The 13,758-nt window shown below is 43.4% G+C and overlaps 1 protein-coding gene across 1 annotated transcript; it reads left to right on the top strand.

Moving 5' to 3' along the window:
• Positions 1-99: 99 nt before the first annotated feature.
• On the top strand, positions 100-13,717 carry LOC143903762 (uncharacterized). Its single transcript, XM_077417653.1, has 6 exons — positions 100-886; positions 1,716-1,871; positions 6,921-7,159; positions 7,507-7,796; positions 7,912-8,182; positions 8,266-13,717. Exons 1-6 carry the CDS (start codon positions 746-748, stop codon positions 8,531-8,533), a joined length of 1,365 nt encoding a protein of 454 aa, XP_077273779.1. The 5' UTR covers positions 100-745; the 3' UTR covers positions 8,534-13,717.
• Positions 13,718-13,758: the final 41 nt, after the last annotated feature.

The following is a 13,758-nucleotide window of genomic DNA, read 5'->3' as shown; positions in this document are numbered from 1 at the left end:
CGAGTCGCTTCATTCGGTTATCGGTAGAGAGCGTTCCGTATTGTGCGCCATGTTTGTCGCGTCCGTGCTTGCCGACAAAGTAAAAATTTGTCAGTTGTCCCAATCTACGGAAATATTAGCTCCGATAGTGCCAAAACCGAACATTTTATATACACGTAACATATATCTGACAAGTGGCTCGCGCTTTCGCTCGTCGTCCTCCTCGATCCAAGATCGCGGATCGCGGCGTCGCGGCGTTCGTTTGTATCTCGTATCGAGAGCGTCTCGTATATGTCGGATCGAAAAGCAGCGGGCGTCGAGTCGGAGTCGTCGGAGAAACGCGGGGACACGCGGGGACTCGACGTGGAGCACGGTGTGCGTGAGCGTGTGCGGCCGACAGTAGCGACTAGCGACAAAGAAAAAGCAGAATCGGCCGCGCTCGATTCTTTCGTTCTCGCGCGATACGGCTTTTCGTGCTCGTAGCTGAGCCTCCCAAAGCCGGGGAATCGCCGCGCGCGGGGACCCACGTTCCCACGGTGATTCGAGTAATCGCGTCCGCGTATTTTCGCGAATTCCGTGATTTTCCGTGCCGCCGGCACGCGCGTGCGGAATTCGTGCGGCACAGCGCGGCATAACCTAATCTCCCGGTGATCGGCGACTCGCGCGCGCGCGCGCGTGCGTGTGTGTGTGCGTGTGGCGTGTGCGCGCGTATACATATACATATACATATATATATAACCCTTTGCATTCCCCGTCGCGCGCGACAATGGCAATGAACGAGGACCTCGGTTTCGCCGAGCTCTGCAGGCTGTGCTCGCTCAAGAGCAGCCACCAGCTGCAGATATTCGACAAGGAGAGCGAGCAGCGGCAGCTGCTGTTCAAAATACGCTCCTGCGTGCCCATCGTGGTGAGTACAGACGAACGACACTTGCCGTGTACGCGGCCACCGCGTTGCCCGCCCGGGACCCCGGGACCCGAAACGACCGTCGTATTTCGGCCGAATTTGCCGAGGCGACGCGCGACAGATCTCGAGACGCGAGCTAGCTTTTGTGCGGGAGATCCTCTAGAAGTCTAGAATTACCCCACGTGCGCGAGAGATATTTCTGAACGGAGGTTCCCCTCGCGAGAGATAAAATTGTGAGTTGAATTATCGGAGCTCCCCCAAGTTGTTAAGAAAAGGGGTATCGTTAAGAATACCTGAAGGACAATTAAAATTGCCTCGCTTGATTGCCATGCACGTGCAAATGCAGAGCTTTCTGCGTTGGCGTGGTTTGTGAATAGCTCCTTGTTTTACGCTCCAATGCTCCAGTATTTGATACCTTGAACTTTTGTGACTAAAAATCGCAAAAAAAATAAAAAATAAAATAAGTGAATTGATCAATCAATCGAGAATTGTCGAAGTCGAAAACGTATTTCTATCGTTTTTAAATTGGCTGTGATTGATCGGTTTGCTCATTCCTTAACTCTTACTACTTATTTTTTTCCTATTTTCGATGACTCGTTCATTTTATTGCATTAAGAAGAACATTTAACAATTCTACGATTAAAACATATTGATTTTCTTGATCGTTATCTTAGCACTTATTTCCTTTCGTTTTATCATGTCCTCGTAACGTAAAGCTTGAAAAAAAAAAAAAGATCATTGAGAGTCAATTCCAAAGAATCCTGAAATCAGATTTACAATTTCGCCAGTCACCGTTTTAAACAGAGGAAAACATGAGATCATTTTATTACAGATAGCAAAAGAGGATGGACTGCCAAAAAATATTTGTCAGAGATGTATCTACAAGTTAGATATGTTCTACGAATTTCGTATCAACTGCTTATCCACAGAGGCAGTATTGAAGAATTATGCAGATTCGTTGAAGAACATTGTTGCGCTTAACAATCAGGCAAGTGAAATTTTCCTCTACGTACTAGGACAATGTTAAATTGCCTAAAATTGCATAGAACTTTTAATCATAGCAAACATACGTTGTTATAATATATCGCACGTGTAACAGGATTGTGTTTTATTCAGTTTTTGTTTATTCACATTTGTGCAATATTACATTTGTAATATTGCGAGAATAATAATGCCCTTTGGTGTCCATGTATCGGATATCGAAATGATTTTCGATTCGGCAAAATTGGTAAAACAGTCATGGGATTTGCTTTTGCGTGGAAGAGGGAAAATAAAATTTTCGGTTTTTTTCACGTCCAATTTCATCACAACTGACCGAGCTGTTTTGCCGGTGTACGAAATGGTACGAGCCTCTTCGACTTCGTAAAAACGCGCCGCAATATTACAAAACAAAGCGATTTTGTATCGGTGTAGCGTACTTAAAAGATTTTTTAACGCAGCGCTCTCGACGTTTTTTCTCTCTTCTGCTTTCTCCTTATAATGACTTGATAATTCAGTGATGCTCAGCATTTTTCCAAAAACCTTGCAACTGAATAGGTATATAAAACTAAAATGAACTTGATGAATTAATTGCCTCCAAAGGAATCAGCTACTAAAGCACCAATGGCGCGAGGAGTGTATCGCTAGATGCATATCTTTTTCTTTCTTCCGTACTCCTGGTAGCGGCAAGCTATGAAAAGGACAGGGTCGGTCGGACGGGAGCACGGGTCCCGTCGGATGGTGATCACGAGGGGGTAGGGGGGGAAGAGAGAGAGAGAGAGAGAGAGGGAACTCGCGCAGGGGGGGGGCGTCACTGATCGGTAGCTAGTAGAGGTGCTCGGGTCCCCCCCGCTGACCCCCCTTTCCGTGTCTGCTGCACCCGGCGGCGCGCGATCTCAATAATTCCACCCTCGCGTACGCAACGTAGACGGGCCGGCAGGAGGTGAGGAGGGATAAATAGGAGGAGAGAGAAAGGGTAAGACAGAAAGAGAGAGAGAGAGAGAAAGGGTGTGTGTACGTGTGTATGTGTCTGTGTGTGAATGTACGTGTGCGACGACCGACGTCGCGACGTCTATTGATCGGCGCGTCGCGACCGCGAGACGCGTCGCGCGCACAGAAAGCGAAAGTCGTAGTACATACAAGTATACTCCTTTCTTCGCTGTCTCGACTGTCTCTCCCCTCCACCTCCCCCCCGTTTTCCTCCTATCTCCTTCTGCAACTTATTTCTCTTTCACCTGCCTGCCGCGTTCCTCCTCTCGTCACGTAACACTCCTGCTTCCTTCTTAATTTCGCTGCGTTTCTTTCCTACACTTCATCTTTCTTCATCTGTCCCTTTTTCTGTTTTATCACTGTTTTATGCCCTTCAGTTTTATCACTCTTTTATCTTGTGCTACTTATTTATCTATTCTTATACGAACGTGACGCACGTTACTATTTCATTCATTTGTCACATTCATTGTCAAAAAGGATTCGTAATCGTAATACTATATAATGTTAGAGTTATCATAGTCGTTTCGCGACATTCCTTATCAGTTGCGTTAATTTTCTCTTAGATACATTTCTTTTACAAATATGCATTCGTTCGTCATGTTCCGAAAGGGTTTAGTCATAGAACACGGCATATAAATCCCATCCTCCTCTCGCTTCTCTTCTCCTCCCAGTCTCGCGCTCTCTCTCTCTCTCTCTTTCGATCCCGGATCGCTCGATCCTCACCGCGCCTCCTCCCAAGTCGTCCGCTCTCCCCCGGGCCCCGCCGATTCGGCAGTCCTAGGCACAGGTGCAACGTGAGTTGCCGTGAGCTCGCGCGGCCGAGAAACCTGTTTCGAAACCCGGGATACCCCGACGAGATCGACGCAGCCTCGTTACGTGGGTGACTCTCTCCTTCTCTCTCGTCGCCGGACGCGCTCCGGAATATCGCGAAACGACGTCCTCGTCGTCCCTGACGTCTCTCCGGTCTCTCCCATGAATCGCTCCCGTGTTGCTTTGCGACATGTGTGTGTGCGCGCGCGCGCGCGCGTAAGTTCTACCTCCCCTTTTGCTCTCCCCCTTCTCCTAGGATCTCGCCCTCTCTCTCTCGCTCTCTCAATGTCAGTGTCAAGGTCAGCGGGCCGACGCACCGGTCGCTGCCGCCGTCGCCGCCACCACTGTTGCACCGCGCACAACGGCGATGCTCCTCCTCGTGCATCCCGATATCGCTCGCTCCGCTAGTCGCGTATAATACGTATACGCTGAACGAGAGAGAGAGAGAGAGAGAGAGAGAGAAAAGGGAATCGAATGGAAAGGAAGGACAGAAGCGAGAGGCACCCCCACGCGTCCACCCTTAACGCCGCCTCGTTGTTCCTCGTTGTCTCGCGTCTCGCTTCCTCCGGTCCGGTCGACCGTTGGTTCGCCGCATTCCGGGGATATCCGCTCGGTATATCGTAACGCGTCGCGTTCGTGCGTCGTCGGTTATCCTCCAAGCGCGCCCGCCGGGGCGGTCCCCTTCTCCCTTCGGGCTTTTCTTTCCTCGCCCGCATTTTTTCTTTCTCTCCCTCTCTTTCTCTCGGTCTCTCTCTCTCTGTTACATCTCCCAGCCTCCCTTCTCTCGTAGCAGCGCGACGTTACACGTCGCGAGAGAGAGTGATACACACGAATCATCGCCCCACGCGCGCGCGCGCGCGCGTACATATTATATATATATATACATATATATACACGTATAAACACACACCTTGCGTTCCTTTCTGCCGATCGGTGGTCGGCCAGCGGGCCGGCCCCGTTTGTCTCTCTTCCCGCTCCCGGCCCCCCTCGTCGCGTCGCTTCCCGATCTCCTCGTCTCCTCGTCGTATTCGGCGTGCCCCCGCGCGCGCTCGCTCGCTCGCTCGCCTCTTCTTCGCTCCGTCGCTCCGCGCCGGCCGGCCGCGCGCGCGGTGCATTCCGCGGGGAGCCTCCGCTCGGCAACGTTTGTATCGCGCGTCGCTCTTCCATCGGTGTGTGTCACCGGCTGGCTCTGCCTTACTTCTTTCTTTTCTCGTCGCTTTCCCTCTTCCCGCCCCCGTCGTCTTCACGCACACGGCACGCATACATCGCTCCGTCTTTATCTCCGTTTCTCCTTCTCTCCCATTGAACCTTCTCTGTCTCTTTCTCTTCCTCTCTCTCTTCTCCCCCTTCACCCGCGGTTCCGTCTTTCTTTCCTCTCTTTCTTCTTCTCTCCCAGTCCGACGGCGAGGGAAACGTCTCCCCGGTTGTCTCGCGCTTATCCCCTCCGCGCGCCCGTCGGCTGCTTTTTTTTCGCCTCTTTGTCCTTGCATCCTCCCGCGCCGGGAATCGGCGGCGGCGGCGGCGGCTGCGGTGGAAGCTGCCAGCTTCGCGGCTCTCTCCTGCCTCGTGAACCCGCGGATATTCCTTCGAACGCGTCGCGAAAAGCACGAAAGCGCAACGTACAAGCTTTTTGCGCGTAAAGAGCCCCGCGAACGTGCATGTCAGTGTTAACGTTTGTACAGTGAACTGTCCCGCCGTAGCGTGCCGGTTGTCGTCGCTCTGGTACATCCGGAGTAATCTGATATTGCGTGAGTTTCTCAACTCCCCGAAAATAAACATCAGCTTCGCGTCATCGTTATTGCTACTTTACGTAGCTTACCGAGCTACTGCATCGGTGCTGTGATAAAAAAATCTCGGTCGCGCGATATTTTTTGGGGAAAAATCCGCCTCCCTCAGGTCGTAGGTGTTCTCCTGGCCCTTCGATTCCCGGAGCCCAACGGTCGTCTTTGGAACGTGGATTGGACTCCGTTGGTGCGTGGTAAGCGCGTCCAAAAAGACGGGCGCCCGTTTCTTTCGTGAGAACGATCGACTCGCGCGATGGCTTCTCTCTCTCTCTCTCTCTCTCTCTCTCTCTCTCTCTCTCTCTCTCTCTCTCTCTCTCTCTCTCTCTCTCTCTCTCTCTCTCTTTCTCTCGCTCTGTTTCTCTACTCTGTTTCTCTCTCTCTACTTCCGGAACGTCTCTTGCTCACTAATCGTTATTGCGCGATATATATATTTTTTAGATTACTTTAGATTATTTTAGTGCATTTAGAAAGTTGCAGAAACGCAGAAATGATTCTTGTCCTTTTATCGTAAATTACAATTGTATTGATAGTCCATTGGCAGTGAGCAGGATTGAGCGTGAAAGAATAATTGACCGACGGATTACGATGACGATTATTTGGATTGGAGCATTCTCCAGAGTCACTTCCCTAACGCGCGTGATAGCTTTCCTCATTGTTCTTTCCTCCGAGAGACCTTGACGGAGCTTAGCGTACGCTGGCGCCGGGATGGAGATGCTAGGATCCGGATGATAGGATTATTACATGAGAAAAAAAAAATTTGAAACATGACTGATATATTTTTAGACCATTACACGAGAGAAAAGTATCGTTGATAATATCAAATAATTACTTCACGATGAGCGTTTTAAAAGAAGTGCAATAATATAGGCGATAATAGCGATACGAGCTAACAATACTCTCGGAACACTGTTATTGTCGGTTATTATTAATAGATTATGACCAAGTATGGAACTGTATAACAGGAAAAAACATCCTTATTCTGTGGCAATTTTTGAATAATTTTATTTTATGTTATTTTTTGTCTGTGCAACAATAGTATTTCAATCGCTTTTGTATAAGAGGACTCCGGGCTACGAAGTATACGCACGGATTTCCGGATCTTCGTAAAGCCATCTTTGATGCGCCGTTCTCGTGTCAGACGACGGTTTGACGCCATAGAAAGGACGATACATAATCGAGACACGCCGAGTATTCGTGTGTCTCCGTTATGAACTTGCATTCGTAATTACATTTTGAAATAAATTAACATTTTGAAAGACGTTAAATCTATTTATTTAGAAAATATACAGCTATATTTTAACGAGTTACGTGCCGTATCGATAGGAAAAGAAAATGAAGTGAGTCTGAGACGAAAGTTATCTATCTCGTTAGACTTTTGCGAAGTTGATCGAGAGCCACGTGGCGTTCGTCGCGTTGTTAAATAAATAAGGATTAATTATTGCACTACGTGTGATCAATTAACGGTTTTAATTTAGAATACGGACAAGGACAAGATGTCAAACGGCGGGCAACAGCAGCAGCACGCGAGTTACGCGGAAGCGCATACTGTGGCACACGCGGCACTGCAGCAGCACATGGCACAGCAGGCCGCTCAGGCGAGGTCTCTGGCTGGACCTCACGCGGCCCCGCAGCCACCGAATCCCACGTTCACCTTGCCAGACGACGGGCTCGGCTACGATGATGGAGTAAGAGTTCTGAGGTCTATTGGAACATGGTACGTATAAAGGGTGCTTTGATCGGTTCTTTCTTAAAGCATCGCTTTCTAGAAGCGAGATCTTCCGTCAAAAATATTCTCGAGTCGTTGCTCGATTATAATTGTTAAAATATATAAATGTTTCTGCGTAAAATATCTGACGATCTACCTTCATAGAAGAGAAATATTGCAAAAAAAGGAATGCTCCCTAAAACACTTTCTATAATATCCTTACGTTAAAATCTTATTTTGCTACGCTTATTTTAAAGCTATATGATTGCTTTCTGCGTTAAATTTCGCATAATTATATTTTTATCGGTCTCCAAGCTAAAGATATTGCAATACGATCATTGGTTCTTACTTCACAGGTCATCGGATTACTCTGCTGCGATGCGTCCCAGCATGATGCCAGCATTTCCTGGAACGGACCAACAATTTGGAAGTAGAGCACCGGCAGTAAATCAACCATTACGGACAACGACGGCAAACAGCGTGAATGTTCGTCCGGGATCTGTTTCGAAAGCGACCAACACTGGCGAGCCAACGACGAAGGCGTTTGCCTGCTCTGTGTGTGGCAAGGGGCTCGCTCGTAAAGATAAACTTGTCATACACATGCGTATACATACTGGGGAGAAGCCATATTCTTGTGAGGTGTGCGGTAAGTATGAAAATCATATAGAATACATTCTATCATTAGATACACATTATTTTGAATCGCAGATCATCTACCTTTAAACGGAAGCGATGAATAAAGAATCCTATACATGTTGTAGGTAAAGCGTTTGCGCGTCGAGACAAATTGGTCATCCATATGAACAAACTCAGACATAAACCTGGCGTTTCACCTCTGTCAGCGCCTACCACACCAAGATCGGATCAACATCAACAGCAGCAACAGCAGCAGCAGCAACAGCAGCAAGCGCAACAGCAACAGCCATCTCGTCAAGATAGCATTCATAAACTGAAGGAGGAGCCAGTGAGTTGGGCCTGCGAGCTGTGCGGACGATCACTCGCTACTAGAGAGGAATGGACGACACATGCTCGGTTAATATTTCTTTATTTTCAACATTAATATACTTGTATTTTAATTTAACGTTTTTTCTACAATTATATTTATTCAATCGCAGGTCTCATTTGGTTGAAGGAACTGTGCCGCCACAACACGCCGCTGCGTATTTTCCAGGATCTGTCCAACCGGCGCAATCCTATACCACCGAGAGGAATTTTTGCTTAATGTGTCGCGCAGACTTCACAGATAAGGCCGAATTTTTGTTCCATATACGTACGCACTGCGAGCACGGGCAACAGTCGGGTGGTAAACAAAGTGGCGGAGATGCTGCGACGGCTGAGCTCATTGCCAGGGGACTCGTTGATCCTAATGGATTATGCAGCTAGAATTACTCTTTTCCCTGTCACTACGTACCGTCGATTTGTGTCTTACCATAGTACAAGTTTTCTGCTCTATTCCGATCAGAAACTTTCGCATAGGGTGTCATGCATATTGTGATTGTAATGATATATATAAATATATATATATATATATATATATATATATATATATATACACCAACTTATCGATAATAGATACACAGTAGCATATTTGATAACGATAATTAATAACGAGTAGCAATGTTAGTACAATACCCATGATGGATTAATTTGATAATTCCGTGCAACTGTGATTATTTTCTAATATATTTTTATTAGAGCCTTTTGCACGTGATGGAAGGTGGTCATTTATGACTAAGGACATAATCTCGAAGATAAGCGAATTTTATATATTAGGTTTGATCATTCCCTTATACGTTTTACAAATTACTGGAAAAGTTTATCTAATATTTCTTAAAAAGATAACAGTCTTGGCAAGTTTATTTCACAAAAGATTATTAAAGAAGTAGCAATTTACGCACTTTGTAATAAATACATATCAGAACAGAGTTACGTAGAATTATTTTCAGGCATACACTACTGTGTATCTTGACACGAGATAAGATTACATTATTGAGAAGAAGAAATTTTAAGTATTGACATGATACTGACTTATGGTAAGAATGTGCACTATTATGTCAGTATTTAAAAGCTATTACTTAATAGTATACGTTCCTACATAGCTAGCTTCCTGCTATTTGTAGGTACTAGAAGACCTATTCTGTAACTTTTTAACATATAAGTTTTATTCACGTTATAGATACAGTAATTCGGTCGCGCTTGTTTCAATTTTTTCAAAATTCTGCATTTGAATACGTTTTGTTTAATGAATGTATTTTATTTTCTATTTTTCTCTTGAATTAGGCTTGAGTCTGTTTTTCCAATTTTATAGCGCCTTTTCCGAGGCTTATTGTCTTGTGAGCATTCATTTTTGTTTTATCGTGGATAGGCTACTAACCTTGCCCACGAACTCTTCTCTTTTACTCGGGCTTGGGACTGGCAGTGTTGACTCCTGAGTGTTATTACTCTTTCGTCACTGCACATGCGAAGTAAACAAAAATGTATTTTATATTAAAATAATATATTTTTAATATTTGAACATGACTGGCAATGTAAATAATTCTATTTAATTCTATTTCATTAATTAATATTCTTTACTAATGAATATAGCCAGACTGGAGTGCAATTGGATTGTTATTATGTGTGTGTCTAGAGACTCTATAATCAGAGACTAGCCATCAGGCGATTTCTTCAAAATCCTGCGAGAGAGAATGATATAAGAGAAAGAGAAAGCGATATACATTCATATTGCTTTCTCTTTCTCATATATCTCTTTCTTTTTCTTTCTCTTGTTTTTGAAGAAAAATGGCGGACCAATCAAAAGTGGCTCCCTAATTTCTAGTCTCTGATTAGGTTTCTAATTATGTCTATATAGCGTGAATAAAGCCTAACGGTAACCATATAGTTGCATAAAACGTATGCATAAAAAGACCGATTAATGATATATGACATAAAGGATATACCATATATTGCTGTATCATAGAGTTAGATTTAAATAGTTACAGTTAGAAAGTTACAAAGTGGGCCTGTAATAGCATGTATTCTCTGATGTACAGGTTTGTTCTCAATGCTATTATATTTTTTTATATGTATATGTATGTTTTCAACTGCAACGTTATAATTTAGAGAATTTATTATTTTGATAGCACATCGCTCTCTTTGATCTAGATTTTAATATCAATGAGGATGAATTGTGTCGCCGTTTACAGATCTGATTTTGGAAAATTAATTATGTCTTATACAGAATGATTCATCTAATTTGATTAGCTTAAATTACTCTCTTTAACTTTTCCTTACATAAATAAAATTTGAAACAAAAGTTGGTAGTGTGATTTTAAGACATGTATATTTTATAGTCAGTTTATATCGGAATAAAATTGTGTAAGGATCGTTATTTAAAAAATTATGTATATAATAATTTATTTTGAAAAAATTAAAATAAAAGATTTTTAATTTCTATACGACATCATATCTAAGTTGTCAAATTCGATGAATTATCTTGTGTAATTTTATTATACTTGTCAGTCACTCGTTGACTATTCGCTTACATGTGTTAATATATGTTAAATCGTTATCTAGCGATTTGTAGTATACTTTTGGCGGAATTTTATGAACTTGTAAAGACAGTGGGTTCGAATACATTGTCAACTTATATACCAAATATGGGTCCCTGCAGTGCGTAAATATCAGCGATGGTCGTATATCTAAAAACGAAGCTTTCGCTTGAAAAAAAAAAGTTTAAATGACAAACTTTAATTTGAAGTGCTCCGAATTTCTCCAATTTTTATTTACATTTCTCGAAGAATTTCCTATAATAAGCATATGTTTTTTTATTACATTTTTTATTACACATGTGCTAAAAAATTTAATATATATTATTAGTCGATTTTTTTAGTGCAAGTAAAATTTTTTTTATTAATGTTTTTTACTACGGTACGATTATTCCTTATTGTTACGATCATCCTTGAAATCTCAAGTATCAGCATGTACTTAATCAAGGACGTTCGAGATTTAAACTTAGTTATTATGAATATTGACGATGCATGGTAAAGACTTTCTCGTATGATTAATCATGAATCATTTATGATATCTTATACGTGTGTATTTCCATTATGGAAAAATATGAAGAAAGTTTATATTTTTTAATTTTTCTCTTGCGGTATATATCTAGATCTCGGATAATTATTCATTGTTTTATCGGGAAAGAGACATGTACACGAATATATGTATTATTCGCATCGGGAAATTAGCGACAATAATCGAGTTCCAATTTTTTGTTGGAAACTGAAATATGCTCGTCAACATATTTGGCAGAGACTCTCAGGCGTCTTAATGTGAATTTGCATTGTGAACAAACTATATCTTCCAGAAAGAAGCCGATAGGATTCGCTTGTTACAGCGCTTAAAGCTTCCTCTCGTCTCCCTAGAATAGTTTTCTAAGATAAGCCAGTAAAAAATGCGCTAAGAGAAACGCGAAACTGCCGTGCCTCCTGCCCCCACGTACAAATCCGCTTCCGAGTTGTTTTCCATTCGACGGTCGCTTCATGGGACGACCGTGCCTCTGCGATGATATAAAAATCAAAAGTTGGAGCCTAACGCTGAGCGTATATTTTGTGTAACGTAACATTTACAACTATGTCACTAGAGGTATAATCACCGCGACAATAGCGACTATCTTAGACTATCGTACCGCATGACAATTACATCGGGAATATCCCGAGTCTTGACCCGAACTTATATTTTTAGCGTAGTGCGATTAGTGAATAGCACTGCCCGCCGCGAGGCCGATTTTTTTTTTACTTTACGACGCTCGTCCGCATCGCGCGCGGCCGTATTGTCTTGTCGCGCGCGCGTGTTGAGACGAAAGCGCAGTCAGATTTAGATCAATGCCTTCGGAGTCAACCACTGTTTGCAGTTTAGGGGATAAATAATTAACATTCGCCTACAGATCGGTCGTGAGCAGGACTAACGTTAGTAGCGTTCGATAGAGAACATTAGGAATACTTGAACAAATAGCATTCTCCACGTGGGAACGAAACAACGCAGGTCGATTACACGCTTCGATTGTATATCGTTCAATGTAAGCGTGAGAGTGTATGCACAGTCATTGTAACTTGGATTTCTTTACGAAGATTTTTTTTTTATACAAAAGAAAGGGAGAAAGAGTAAAACGAAAAGAAGGAAAAAGCGACGCGTTCAAGTAAACGCGATACGTAAACGCGTTCTCGTTGAGGATTTGGAAGAATACGACGCTAGTGCCTTTTCTCTGGGACTTATTCACACCATCGTCATCATTTTGAAATTCACGTGTTGGGGAGGCACACCGGCATAAATAAAACATTGACATAAGTTAGTTACTTAGGTAAGACGGCGTTTAGTTTCGTTTTTTCGTCCTTCTGTTACGAGGAGAGTGAACGTTCGATGCCACACTGCCTCTACAGCAGCTGTTTTTAGACTACTTTTATACTGTTGATGTCACGCGCAGCTAATCAGAGTCTGTATATTACTGCCATAATTATATACGGAACGAAATGTATACTCAATATACCTTTATAAATAAAACACGACCAAAAAAAGAAGACCCAAGTCGCACTCATTGCCGTCGTCGTGTTCGATGGATATTAATCTCTCAGCGGGTTTTACTCGAGGACAAACTGATGTCGCACACGTTACGACGTGGCAACGGTAAAATCGGTAATACCGTCAATTCGAACGACAATAACGTAACGCGTTTTCTCGGGCGACAATGTCGGGGTGACCTGAAATATCACGGGCGTGCAATTTCTTTCTGCCCACCTTTCGGAGTTGCCGAGTTCCTGCTCGGATGCAGGCGGTTCGCCTTGCCCGGATCGCGCCGCGCCCGTGTTACGAGCCAACAATAATAATGGCCAGCGAACCGGCTCGACTTCGTTGCATTTTTATTTCCTCGCCCTTGCCGACCCCTGCCTCCTCGCGCGAGCGATGGCGCGGTGCATTCGCATTATCACTCGCGAGCCTGGATAATAAGATAATCGCTCCTTTGTCCCTCCGTTTCTTCCGTTTCTGCCGGTAATTCGTCGTCTTTCATGGAATAAGATACAACGATGAAGCGCTATTTTTGTGATATTTTATAGCGGATAGTCCCATTTAAATATATACGTATCGACTTTTCAAATTAATTTCAATAAAGAGCATTTTTATTAAAATATTATTAACTATTTTATGTCGCTCATAAAATTAAAGAGATGGAAACGAGTCTTTTTAATCTTTATTTGTTCTCGAAGTCAAACTTTTTCTATTATAATATTAAATAAATTTAATTGCAATTGTGAATTAAATCAAGATAGAATAAGTATACGTTTCTAATACATGCGTTTCTCGCATAAATATATATGTATATCGGGCGTATCCCCACATTTTCTTCGATATCGTGGGATTCTCAGTTGCAACATCGTGGAGAACGCAAAGGTTACCGGATGAAAGTAAGCCGACCCCATGAAGCATGTGATTGTGCATGCATTTGTACGGGAAATTGCTATGCAAGGTACATCGGGCATTCCACGAACGATCGAGACGAAAATTATTCGATTCTGTGCAGTTCCGATGTTTTATTTTTCAGACGCAAAAAACTGGACATAATGTAGAAGAGAGAA

This window comes from Temnothorax americanus, unplaced genomic scaffold (assembly GCF_048541705.1).
Source record: "Temnothorax americanus isolate GAGA-0224 unplaced genomic scaffold, ASM4854170v1 Scaffold5, whole genome shotgun sequence".
Taxonomy (NCBI): domain Eukaryota; kingdom Metazoa; phylum Arthropoda; class Insecta; order Hymenoptera; family Formicidae; genus Temnothorax; species Temnothorax americanus.
The sequence above is the reverse complement of the archived record's forward strand: the minus strand, read 5'-3'. Positions and strand labels throughout refer to the sequence as shown.

Excerpts from the sequence above, each read along its gene's own strand:
- LOC143903762 (XM_077417653.1), top strand. The coding sequence starts at position 746 with ATGGCAATGAACGAGGACCTCGGTTTCGCCGAGCTCTGCAGGCTGTGC. Across the intron at positions 887-1,715 it reads GCTCCTGCGTGCCCATCGTG|ATAGCAAAAGAGGATGGACT; the intron begins GTGAGTACAGAC and ends ATTTTATTACAG. Across the intron at positions 7,797-7,911 it reads ATATTCTTGTGAGGTGTGCG|GTAAAGCGTTTGCGCGTCGA; the intron begins GTAAGTATGAAA and ends TACATGTTGTAG.